The sequence below is a fragment of the Poecilia reticulata genome, chromosome 16 (assembly GCF_904066995.2).
Source record: "Poecilia reticulata chromosome 16, P_reticulata-male-v2, whole genome shotgun sequence".
Taxonomy (NCBI): domain Eukaryota; kingdom Metazoa; phylum Chordata; class Actinopteri; order Cyprinodontiformes; family Poeciliidae; genus Poecilia; species Poecilia reticulata.
The window spans coordinates 28,668,859-28,681,771 of record NC_088845.1 but is presented as its reverse complement, the minus strand read 5'-3'; the positions used below and the strand labels follow the sequence as shown (position 1 = coordinate 28,681,771).

Genomic DNA, 12,913 nt, shown 5'->3' with positions numbered 1-12,913 from the left:
TGTGACCTCCTAGTGGGAAAAGCACCGGTGTCTTCCTGACCCAGGCCAAGGAAAGCACGGGTCGGTCCGTCATTTGAGTTGCGGTTCTATTTAATTCTTTCTTCGATTATTAAGACGGATTCATTTCAAACTGTGGTTAAAATTTGCTGTTGGCACGCAAAAGCGACCAAAGCCACTTTGATTGCCTTCTATTGTCCACTCGGTCATTAGAAAGGAAACTGGGATAATGTGTGCGTTCAATTAAAAATATTTCACAATTTGGGGTTTACAATGCCACTGTATCTTTGCTGTAAAAATGAGTTTCTGAGTGGATGAATAGAGGTGCCCCCCCCACACCCTCCTTTTCTGCTTCCTTGATTGGATTGGCGGTGATTGTGTATGAGTGTGTGTGTGTCTGTGTGTGTGCTGGAGGGGGCTCTGGGTGACCCTCGAGCACAATGGAACGGCCCTGGAGCTCATTCAGCAGCTGTGGGTTTCCCAAGATCACACAATGATGCCGGTAGTGCCACTTGCAAGCCCCCTAAGTGGCACAACTGATGGCGTTCACAAGTTTGAATGGAAGCAGAGGGAGCCCAGCCTGTGGCTCCTCCTGGGCCTGAGGCTGACTACTAAATACACCCGCTAACTTCTCCTCCTTGGTTCACGTAGGCACTGGTGGGCCCCTTCCAAAGAGATGCTGTGGGGTCTCCTAATTGCCCTGTGGAGGGGTTGAGGGAAGGTGGGGGACCGCCATGTTTGCCAAGAAAAAAACCCACCAGGATTTCTGCAGGCTTCATCAACTCAAATTTGAGGTTTTTAAAAACCATTATGAATGAAATGTAAGACTTGTATCATGACAGAAATGTACCAAAGAAAATAGTATGTTTTATGTAACGGTAGTATCAAGCTTTTTTTTGCACAGAATGAATGTTGCATCAGATGGGTTGGCAACAGAAGTCAGTCAATGGCAAAGACAAATACCATCCTGCCAACTGGCTTTAAATTTATACTTACCCATCATGGATGCAAAAAGCTAGCTAGCAAACTATCAAAGGTATGTTAGCAGTTGGTTAGCAATAGCCTCAACCACCTCGAGTTATGTTTGCCTCGAGACAAACATAATGAAAATGTCTGCATACGACTCAAACATTTGTCGGACGGAGAAGTCCCATGAGAAAAATACAAAATAATCCTGCCACCACAAAATTTAAGACCTCTCATTAGCGTGTTTAAGGCCAACTTACATTTATTCTAATGAATTTAAGGTATTTTAACCCTCCTGTGATCTTACGAGACAAAGATCTTAAGAGACAGGGGTCACAGCGTAACCTGCAGGCTTCTTACAATGTGCAAAGTCTGGCAGGTTTGCAATGACCCAACATGTATTTTACAAGCTTTTTTGTGTGGTTTCGGGAACTGACGGGACACCAGCCCCTGAATCCCCTCTGTCTGACTGTGACATTTACCAAGCTCCTCCTGGGCATCACGCTAATACCGCGGGACGATTATTAATGCCTTACTTTCAGGTACGTGAATTTATCTAAAAGTAAGTGAGTAAATAAGAGAGAATCAATTAATCAGATTAATAAATTCTTGAAATAATTGTCACTAATTTAGTAATCAATTAATCGTTAACTGGCGCATACAGGCAAAAAGAAGGCCATTTGCTGAAAGAGCTACTCTTATTAAGCATCTTTTGTTAACCAATTATTAATTGGTTAATCCAAAAATAATGAATAGATCAACCCTACACTGCTGATGTTAAGTCAAGCAAAAAGGGCTGAGCTTTTCACGTTGATGTCAGAAGTAATTATTTTGGGTGCAGATGCGCCCTTTGCTGCAAAATATTAAGCATCCAATGAAGGAATGGTGCAGTTGCATTTTAGGCACTACACCATGAAAATGTTCATTTTCTTATTAATGTGTTATTGTGATTTTTAATGAATTTCTACTATTGTAAGGTTAAACTAAAAAATCTGCAGAACAAGACAATTTTTTATTCTATTAATCATCAAAAATAACTGATAGTTGCCATCCTAAGACCTTACCAAACCTTGAGTGAACTTAGCAAAAGGTTCCTTGTAAAATGGATTCTGAATTCACAAATTGTAAACTTACTTTAGTTTCTTCTACTCTTATGGAGTCCAGTAAGTAGTGCAGAAGTTCCTGGCTGTCTTGTTGTTGGTAGCCCTTGAAGCGTGGAGCTCTGCAACAGAACAAAACTATGAAACCAAGTGAAATAATAATAATAAGAACAACAGAGAAACAGAAAGTCTGGAAAAGAGACTAAATAAAATAAAATAAAAACAGTACAGTGAACAGACAGTGTTGTTAGTGAATCTTCAACATTTTACAAAACAAACATATTGGCAGACAACAAAACAAACACCCAATGAAGTCAGAAAGAACTAACTCACACAATGAGCTGAGAAACAAAAGAAACATGAACAAAAGATGAACCTACAATTGGGTTTAGTGAAGACCTTTTCACACCTTCTCAGTGCTGGATGATATCCTGGCTGGAAGCAGCTCAGATTACTCACACAATGAATGTGTGTTAGGAGAAGACATGACAGACTATCAGGCAAATAAACTTCGATGACGGCAGCATTGTTCCGTACAGAACCAACTGGCACAGATCTGAACATAAAAGTGCAAATATTGAACATGTTTATGCAGCCAAGGCAAAAAGAAGCTGCACTTCTCTTTCTATAGCTCTATGTAATTAAATAGTTCTGCAGCTTTATGTAATTGAACATTATCATTTCATGCTTATTTGGCTCCAAAATGACCAAAAACACAAACCAGACTCCAGACGATATTTAGAAAGGAAACTGGTGCTGCTCTTTTTGCCGTCTGCCGTTTTTTTTTTTACATTTGTATTTTCTCCAGGTGCAAAATGCAACTCTTTCTGATGCAGGACATTTTATGAATGTCAGGGGAACATTTCATGCATGCCTCGACAACCTGCGGTTTCCAGTGGTTCTCTATTCTTTCTTCACGGTCTACTTTAAGGAAATGTTATTTTGTTAATCTAGTACTTAATATCTACCTGCAATAAGTCATTTAGAGTTGTTTTTGTATAATTTGTCATATTTCATAACAGGAATCAAAACAATGATCAGAATAGAAACAGGATGTAATACAAAGTTTTCAGAAAAGAATATGCAAATACTTCAAGTGTTACATGAGATTTGAGCTTTTCTATAACCATTTAGCATCGTATTTTTTTTTTTTAATACTAAGCTGTTATTCTCCTGGAAACTCTCCCAAAGAAGCAACACTTTGGCGCAGAGAAGAGCTTTAACATTTAATATACAAAAAGGTTATTAGAGTATGAGATGTTGAGATGAGAGGTTGTTTTATAATTTATCTGAGATTGGTTGGTGCATTTACTATCAAGATTTTCTAGTTTAACATCTTCTAATTTAATAATGATTCTCACTGTGGAATAAAATGCAAGTTGCTTGAAAATGGCCATATTACCCTTCTGAGATTGACTGGCAGCAACAATTGCTTCTCGAAGGACGCTGTTGAGGTCTTTCCAATTGTTCCCCAAATTAGACCAGATCATCTCCTTTACTGCAATTAACATAATTACTGGGGTTTTACAGATTTTCTACCATACATTTAATAACACATTTAATTTTGTGAATTCAAACCACTTAACTGTCGATAGGACGCCGGTGTCCTCATGGATTCATTGGCTCGCATGCAAGTGTTTTCGGGCTGACAGTTAAGGGGTTTAATAACCCACTTACAATAATAACAAAAATACTAGAATTTACTAAACCACAGAAGTCTTGGCTTGAAGACGGCAATAATATAGTAAGGCATTTCTTTCACATTTCTTCAACAAAGCTAAAGTCAACCTCCAACAGGGTTATTAATGCTAAAGGAATTAGAGGGGAGGCTCTCCTTGGGTTCCTCCCTGGCTGTCCACGGTGAAGCAGATGTGCGGACAGATGCCAGGGGCAGAAGGGCAGCCGAGACTGGAGCCATGGCAACCTGTTGGACCGAGCCTGCCACATAACTAAAGACAGGTTGGTCGGGCCAGCTCGCTGAATAGGAGGAGTATTTTTTTATTAGAGATGCCATCAAACAATGCCAAGGATGTTTGGATGCCTAACTGCGCTAGCATTACTGGGGTTCAACTTTATTATGTTTTTTTATGTATTAAAAATAGAATTATAGCAACATAAAAAAGAAATCATTAGACTAAAGTGTCAAAATATAAATATCAGCCATTAATAATCTGAATCAGAAGAGAAATGGTTGAACAGCGCTACATTGTTTTTAGGTGTTTTGGTGAAATAGAACAATTTATTTCATTGCCTGGTAAAATGTATGAACTCTTGAGAAGATTTCAAAATGTTTCTGAGCTCACAAAATTTACAAATTTATAACAAATTGCAGAAAACTGACCCATTGTTGATAATAAGCCTGGAGAAGATTAGGGGGACCTTCAGAATTTAACATGTAGACAGCTTTTGGGTGTGCATGAACATTAAGTTTGCCCCAACAGATGAAGATGTTAACCAGCTGACGACATACATTTAGCTATTCCAAATTAGAAAACAAAAGAAACATAAGAAGTAATGGCTTGGCCTGAAGAAAACTGAAATATAGCGCACATTCGAACACGAATAGAAAAGTGGAGATAAAAAAATAAATAAATACACAAAATAAAAAACGAAGGAGATGGGACTGGAAATGAAAAGCATTGTTGGGATCAGTGGGAATGAGGAGGTCTGGAAGCTCATCCCAGTGGAGGGAAGCAGAAGGGCCCTGTAGCGCTGCTCTCAATCTGGCCAATGCAAACAGCTGCGGTGCTAACACAATTAATAGCCGGATGAGTTAGTACCAGACACAAGGCCACACAAGCTTCCCCTCCCCATCCATTCACCCAGTCAGAACACATACATGATACATGTATGAGCAAAACAGAGGCACACACTTCACACAATACAGTAATCCTCTGGCCACAAATAGCCATATTATACAGAAATACATCGGAATGGGATGAATTGAAACTGTAAGCTCAAAATGTGCTGAAAAATCTATGTAGCATAAAAATTTGTTGGTATTCAGTGCCACTCTGAAACCTAAAACACTATTTTATTACTTAAATCTTGAATTACACATATCAATTAATGTAAATTAGTGAAAACTGTTTTGCAGTAGAAATGCTCAGAAAGGGGTTGGTGATGGAATTTGTCCGGTTTTTACGCAAGCAACAAGAATCCGACTTTTTTCCCTCCACACATCAGTGAATGTACCACACCTAGACAACAAGTCTCACAACAAATCTCTCCGGTGTGCAGTTTGTTACTTGAGGAGAAAACGCAGTTATTTTTGGCATGACATTAACTGAGCATAAAGGAAGTCGAGGGAAGCAAAAAAAGTTTTAGGCGCTTCAGGAAAGAAGACTCAATTTTCTATAGAGGCATGTGAGATATTCCGTTAGGATAGCACTTGATAAAAGCAAATAACAGGAAGCTGACCGTATTATTCCAAATTTGTTCGTTTTTATCCTTTTGAAAAGTTCAATTCTATCATAGAACTACAGGAAGTCTTTTTAAAATCAGCTAACGTAAAGACCAATTTGATCTACAGAAAATACACAGCAATGCCAATTACTGGTAATGCTAACCTTGCTAACTGTGCCAAATGTCAATTTATAAAAAGACAGTTTTAAAATACTAACTGCGTTGTCATTTTGTCTTTATTTTGAATGATTAGCGAAGTCCTGTTTAGTATCAGAGGAAAAATGACTCCGCTCTCTCACACAGTGTGACGTCACCTCTGGTCCTAAGATAAATATTGATTGCATCTGAATAGTAATAATAAATGAATAAACGACTTAACATCTGTTATATCTAGTAAATCACATTTTTCTAGATATGATGAACTACATTTTAAAAAAAAAAACAAAGGAGAAAATAAAGTTTGATACATTTCTTCTTGCGTTTTAATCATTGTAGAGCGGTTCATTTCTGGTTTCACATTTAGTGATTCTATGTTTTTTTATGTTTTTATGATGTAAAGCATTTAAAATGCCCTGTTATTGAAATTAACTCTACAAATAAACATTAATTTAATTTTGATTTGATCTGTCCCATAACCTAGAAAACTTTATTGCACGTGTAGACTTACTTTTTCTTTTTGATAAATGCCAATAGAATTTCTCTATGAAAAACGCATTCCTTATGATTGTTAAATTTGAGTTCACAGAAAACAGTAATGTATTTTGTGGTTAGACAAAGTTGTTAAAAAAATTTAATCTGAATAGGTCAACACTGGTTATCGGCTTATCAGAGCTTTATAAAATTGGTGGTCGTTAATAACCCACATAACCTCTGATTGGTGCTTCTCTATTATGTATTTTTAATACGAAGCAATAACACAATGTAATGTTCCACACATATTTATTCATTTTCAAATAATATTAAAAAGTGTTTTTTACAATTAGTTTTTGGTTCTTTAGCTACATCATGAATAGCTTAAAATACCAACCATGACAAAACCCCCCAAAAAAACACAGTCTTATTTCACGGTTAACACGAACAAATGTATTTAAAAACACTCAAAATTGTCCATATTCTGTTGGGAAGATATGCGCAATCTAACACTTCTCTAATTGAATAGTGTGTGTGAATATCTGCTTCGTTAAAAGTATGTGGCCCGGGATGTGTGCGCTGGCGTTTGTGAGACTCGCATGATGGAATTCATTGTTGTCCTCTGCTATTTCTATCAGGGATGAAAGACATCTCACAAAGCTTATTCCTCAAAAATATTTGAATGATGTGGGTATGCAGACTTTAATCCACAATAGAAGAAGAGAGGAGGGAGCCTGCGTACTTTTCACGCTCGCAACGCACACACGCGGGCGCACGCCAACACAAAACATGTCCAGTGGCTATCCTGAAATTGAATCAGCCCTTGAAAGAAGCAGGTGTAGATTGATATCTGTGTGGATAATTCTGTTCAGCTAACATATTGGTGACGCGTGGAGTGTATATCAAGGTACAGAAATGTACTGAAAGTAGTACAAAAAAATGTAAATGTTGCTTTGGACTGCGAGATTGGTGGAACCCAATATTTGAAACCTTGGCAAGCTCCTATTTTTGTCCTCTGTCTCACCATTAGCTACAATCTAGCTGCTGACTAGCTTTGAAGTACGCTGGTTACAAGCTGGGACCGTCCCTGGCACCAGATACAGCGTGGTGCTGACCACACACAGCCTGGCGCCGGTCCAGGCGACGACCGGAGCCCCGCGCTCTGGCAGAAGGACGAGGTAGAAAGCTGTAGGGAACTCAGCTGGTCGAGGTCAAATCCAAGTGAACCCATGCGCAAAAACACACACGCACACACAAACTCTGGTGCACATGAAACACTCAAACAGTCCTCGATTCGGAGCCAGAAAGCATTATTAACCTGCTTGCCATTACGCACATCGAGAAAGACGCTGAAAGAGACGCGGTAAAAGAGATGTCAGTCCCCCACAGGTCAAGGGCAAACCCAGCCTCCTTGAAAGGGAAGACCCTGCAGCGGCAGCGGCTCCGGATGGTTGTATTCACAGAGTGCTGCTGTCACACGGGGTCAACGCTATGAAAAAATATGTTCTTGACCCTGAACTTTTTATTACAGAACTCAAGACCTGAAAGAATGCGGACAAGTCTCTCTGTGAAGGAGGCTGATAATAATAAAAAAAAATTTAATAAAATGGCTTAAGAAAGGAATGAATGTGTACCCAACCATGGCAATAAACCACAAGGAATCAAAACACATGAATTAATAAGGAATAGTATGATTTTAAACGAGAAGGAGTAACAGTAGCACACAAAAAGCTGATATTAGCAGGTGAATCAGTCAGGCTATTTACTTGAGGAACCGCACAGCTCATAACTTGGCCGGCTATTGATTCTTTGCATCTACGTCGCCTGATCAAGTGGAGAAGCCATGATGGATGTCGGACGCGACACGGATTATTGAACTGCGATAGTTTCCCCCAAGTTGATTTTGCTAGTGTAGCCATGGCTTCTACTTGTTCAAGTCGACTTGTTTTGTCTGTGGAAGTAGCTCGCCTAGTTTGGGCTAGAAAGCAGTATCTACAAAAGCTGGAAGTAGCTAGCTTAGAAACACAGACCTCCTTCCCTCCTGACATGTTTGTTGATTTGATCAAATCTTCCTGAATTCATGCCGCATGGTTTAATACCAACATGTCATAAACGATGTTTCCTCTTACACCAGAGCAGACTTAAAAGCGATGTTAGTTTTTTTTTGTACATGGTGGGCTACATTATTGTGGGGCTTGTTCCCCGTGGTTACTTATGTCATACCTTCTCCATATTGCAATATTTAGTTGTATCTTACTTACTTAGGAAGTATATAAATCTGAATCTTCTTACCTTGTGAAAAGTGTTCCCTGTAGCACTCACTTACAAATATTAGAAATTCAGCAGTGATTATGATGGATTTTGGAGGAGGAATTATTCTATCTGGAGCATAAAGTAAAAAAAAAATAGTTTTCCTTTCAAAAATTTGCAAACACCTTCAAGGATTTCTGCTTAAAAGAATGAAAACGGAGATGTTTGTAATCTGAAATGGGATTTTACAGACACATTTTCAAAAACAAAAAATATGCTCACAGGTGTGAAGCCAATTAAGTGATTTGGTTAATATACATTTGTTTTTACAGTGCGACTCGATAGGTGCCACTGTTTGAAACTGGGAGGTATCGCCGCTAAATAACAAGGTCACATTGGGGAATTCAATTGAATTTCTGGCACACAATGTCTAGACCTGCATCGCAGAGTACAAATAAAGACTTTGCAGGTTTTCTGGTTCTTTCATGGTGATTTGTCTGAAAACTTATTAAACTAAGGAATTTTCCAAATTGCCTCAGTTTAGATACATGTACAGAGCTCCAGTGTACAGGTGAAACTGTTTTTAATCTGTTATTTTTCGATTTTCACATCAAGGAGAAAAATAACTATTTCTCAGTGAATAGTAAATTTGTTTTTTTTTCTATATGTTCTGTTTGGAAGAAAACAACACTTATTTTACAGTCTCAAATAAAGGGGAAGAATTATGTGTTTTCCAGGCACATAGTATCAATTTATAGCACAATCAAGTAACTATGTTACCTTCAGTTGTTAGAAAAATGCTATGAATATCAAATATTAATTAAAGAAGATTTGTTTTTGTAATTTAGCACCTTAAAATTGGGTCGATGGCTCTTTAAGAAACTCCTGCTCTTTCTGAAACTCCGCCTTCAGGAAGTCATCACAACATGGCTCCTCTACTAACCCTTTAACGACATTCTTCCACTATTGTACTGAGAAGAAGAAGGCATAATGAGCTCAGCAGATGTGCAATTCCACCAGGTGTTTGCTAATTGCTGCTGGCTAGTCTGAAGGAGCTGAGTGGGGGAGTAGAGGTGAGGTAGAAGCTCAGAAACGTGGAAACTGCAGTTCTGCCTTGAAAACGGCACTAGGTGTTTTGCACAGCTGAATGGTTGCCACGGGAGACTACAGGGTTTCTCAAACCTGCATAAGCGCATTAGAGCAACACTCCAGGTTTGTTTTTGACGAGGGAATAACATTATAACATGATGTAAATCTCAAAACAGTTGATTTTACATAATACTGCCCCTTTAAAGCAAACATGACGTCTAACTGGGTGATGGGTGCTGAGGCTTGAAACCAAATCTCTCTCTTCACGAATGAATGCCAGTGGAATAGATGAGCCCCACCTGAAATTAAGCGAATGAGTGCATAAAGGTGTGGGCATTGCGTGATGTTTGAATGCACAATTGCCTGCATGTGTGTTGCAGCCCGAGATGGTGCCAGGTGAGGTGGCCGACCACGCTCGCAACACAGAAGCACACGGCGGACCGTCTGATGACGGCGAGGTACCAGAATAACCGTCAAAGCCGCACCAGAGACGGACTCGCTCATCCGGCATTAAACGTCCTGGTTACCCACCTGCACTGACAAACAGTGCGAGACCCGCCACATACACACAGATACACATACACACACAGGCAAGCTGGACCCAACCAGTAGTGCACTGTACTCTCAACAGGAAGTCACTGAACCTGTTCATGAAAGAGAACATTGCTGTTCAGCTCACAGAAGCAAAGGCTTTGGGTCTGCCGGTCACACAGCGTGTTGGAGATTAGCCAAAGTTAGCTGCTGATCATTTAATGAGGGGCAGAGTGTGATGATGGTTCACTGCTGAGAACAGGAGTTACCTGGTTAGTAATGTTCAGCCCTGTTGAAATGGGAAGAAAGCAGGTGGAAGTAAAGGCTGCTATGGCTGAGAGGGAAAGAGTACGATCCAAATGATTACAACTAGAGGTGTGCCAATCAATTTCCAGATATTTACATGTGAAACCGATTATTTACATTTAAATAGCTACAAAGCTGCTGCATTTGGGTATTTTCTTTTTGCACTACAAGAAAAAATAAATAAAACTCAAGATACTACTGGTTGTTTTGTTAGTTTGTCCTCAACTGACCTCAGTCTAGTTCTGATAAGAGGCTCAAAACAGATCTGTAGCTTAAACTGTTGTGCAAGTTTTGTTTTTAAAATGTGAAAGTGTAGTATAGTTTAGTTAATAGTAGTATGGCCAGCAATGATTTAGACCTTTTATTGACATTTAAGAACACTACTTTGTGTAGTTAAAACTAGTTTGTGTTTCTTTACGGGTACTGTTGATTCCCCCCCATAATATCAGATTGAGACATTGAAAGTGTGAGAACTTTTAACACCTGACAGCATCAAAAATCTGTATTAGTCAAAATCGGAACCAGCAGGTCAGGCTTATTAAATAAAAAAATAATGTACTTTTTTGTTGTTGCATCTCGAAAGCCTCACGTGTGTTGCAAAGCTCTGAATGTTTCATTTTTTTACAGTATTGACCAAAAAAAAGTAGATGTGTCAAGAGAGTTAAGACAGTTGAGGTCAGGAGTGAGAGGCATTAGATGCTGACTTAAAGGGTTAGACCGTACTTCTGGCAGAGCTGATTGAAGAGGACCTTCGGGTTGACGGGGCCTTTCCCCGATTCCTTCATGCTCTGCAGGAAGTGAATCATGGCTGCAGTCAGCGGGTCAGGGCTGGACAGAACCACAGTCAGCTGACTCTGGAGGAGTAAGGAAGTGATGGAAGGAAAATGTCAAATAATCAGATCAAAAATCTTAATTGAGCTTAATTGAGCTCTAAGAAGCAAAACACATTGTTTTTATGACTTTAGCCACATTTTCAAGCTTCCTTGATATGTTTCTAACAATGATCATTTCTATGGGAAAAAATAAAAATCATGAAAATTTTGAATTAGAAATTTAGAAAAGACTAGTAGGAGTTTACATTTGTCTCATCAGAGACATGACAGCAGACTGTACCAGATTTGTCTCGACAGGCGGACAGATCTTCAGCTTGTATCCTTTCTCCTTCACTTCCTGAATGAGGTCGATGAGCATGTGCGTCTGCGACAGGTTCTGTTAAACCAAAAGGAAAAACACCTTGGTGATTTAATTAATCGAAAAACTGGATTCCACTGAATCCATACAATCATACATACAGATGTTCAGCTGTATTAAGACCCAACTATTAATTATTTACTTCATGAGCCGTGACCGGTGGCCGCCAGCCGGAAAGATCTGCACAACACCTAAGAGCTACCAGCAACACGCTTCATTGTGGAAGTCGTTACCGACAGAAGACAACTCAAAGTTAGATATTTAGAGAATCAGAAGTACCGATTTGAAATGAAACTAATTTTGACAGAGGAATGTTTCCAAAATTTCTTACAATATGCTATTGATTTGCATCAATTAATGGCTCACTTAGATGAGGTTTTGTCTAATTTCTGAAGAAACAAGCTGACCGGGAGCTGACTTGGGAAAATACGAGGAATACTTACTGTTAGCAATGCTCAACAACCCAATTGCTAAAAAAAAAAAAACTATAATCATTTTGTTTCTCATCAACACTAAAATACTGTTTATCAGTGAATTCTTTATTTTACATACAAAATGTGATGTTGGCTCTGATTCTATTTACAGCAGGAAGGACCAAATAAATGTTGTCAACAGAGTTAATTGTATTTCCTGAGAAAAAAATTTAATCTGCTAAAATTGGTGAGAGAGTCACAAAAATGTAAAGTTGTAAATTGGTCACAAACCTCTGAGGGTTGTATTGCTGGTTTATGACAGCGAAGATTGCTTGTGGGATCCTAAAATGCTGTATGCAACACCTGTGCCAATTGCTATGTCCATTTTTGCAGCATTTGGAAATTCAGGTGAGTTTATTGTTCTGAAAGAGGCTTTCAAAAAAAGGCTTTCAAAAAGTTATTTATGATCCACGGTGTTTCTCCACAGAGAAGAAACCTTGGTGAGGAGTTGGCCTGAAAACAATGGCTGCCGCTTCACGTTATAGAGGCACTTTTTTTTTTCCTCCTCTGCCTTTCAATGGTTATTTGTTTTGTCAAATCCTGCCAATAAACACTGTTGCTATGGAAAACACACAATAAAGCTGGGACTGTGAATGCAGACACTGCTCATTCTCTGACAATTATGTGTTTTCACTGAAAAAGATTGCAATTTTCAAGGGGACAATACAAACAAGGCGGAGAGAGAGACAGAGAGAGAGAGAGGGAGAAGCATGCAAAGCGCGCTCGCTCGAATTGCAATCAACCGCCGAGACCCTGAGGGTGATTAACAAAATGGCTGAAAAAAACAGCTTCATTGTTGCAGAGGCATGTCAGTTTGCAGTCACCATGACATGACCAGGGGCTGGCTGAGGAGGCTGTGTTGTCAACGCGCTCTGCACTGACTGAGCACCACTCGCAAGGTCGGTGTTTCCAAGCCAACTCGGCGTGAACTGCTGCCCTGTGTTTCACTGCTGCCCTGTGTTTCACTGCTGCCCT

The 12,913-nt window shown here is 39.3% G+C and overlaps 1 protein-coding gene across 3 annotated transcripts in view; it reads right to left on the bottom strand.

Annotated features, from left to right (window-relative positions):
* Nucleotides 1-12,913, bottom strand: part of usp45 (ubiquitin specific peptidase 45) — a 41,301-nt gene that overhangs the window by 10,189 nt on the left and 18,199 nt on the right. For all 3 annotated transcript variants that reach the window (XM_008431891.3, XM_008431893.3, XM_008431892.3), the window contains exons 7-9: nucleotides 11,388-11,483; nucleotides 10,998-11,128; nucleotides 2,098-2,185 (exon numbers count right to left, since the gene is read on the bottom strand). In XM_008431891.3, the coding sequence (XP_008430113.2) occupies nucleotides 2,098-2,185; nucleotides 10,998-11,128; nucleotides 11,388-11,483 (315 nt within the window). The remainder of the gene's footprint in view (nucleotides 1-2,097; nucleotides 2,186-10,997; nucleotides 11,129-11,387; nucleotides 11,484-12,913) is intronic.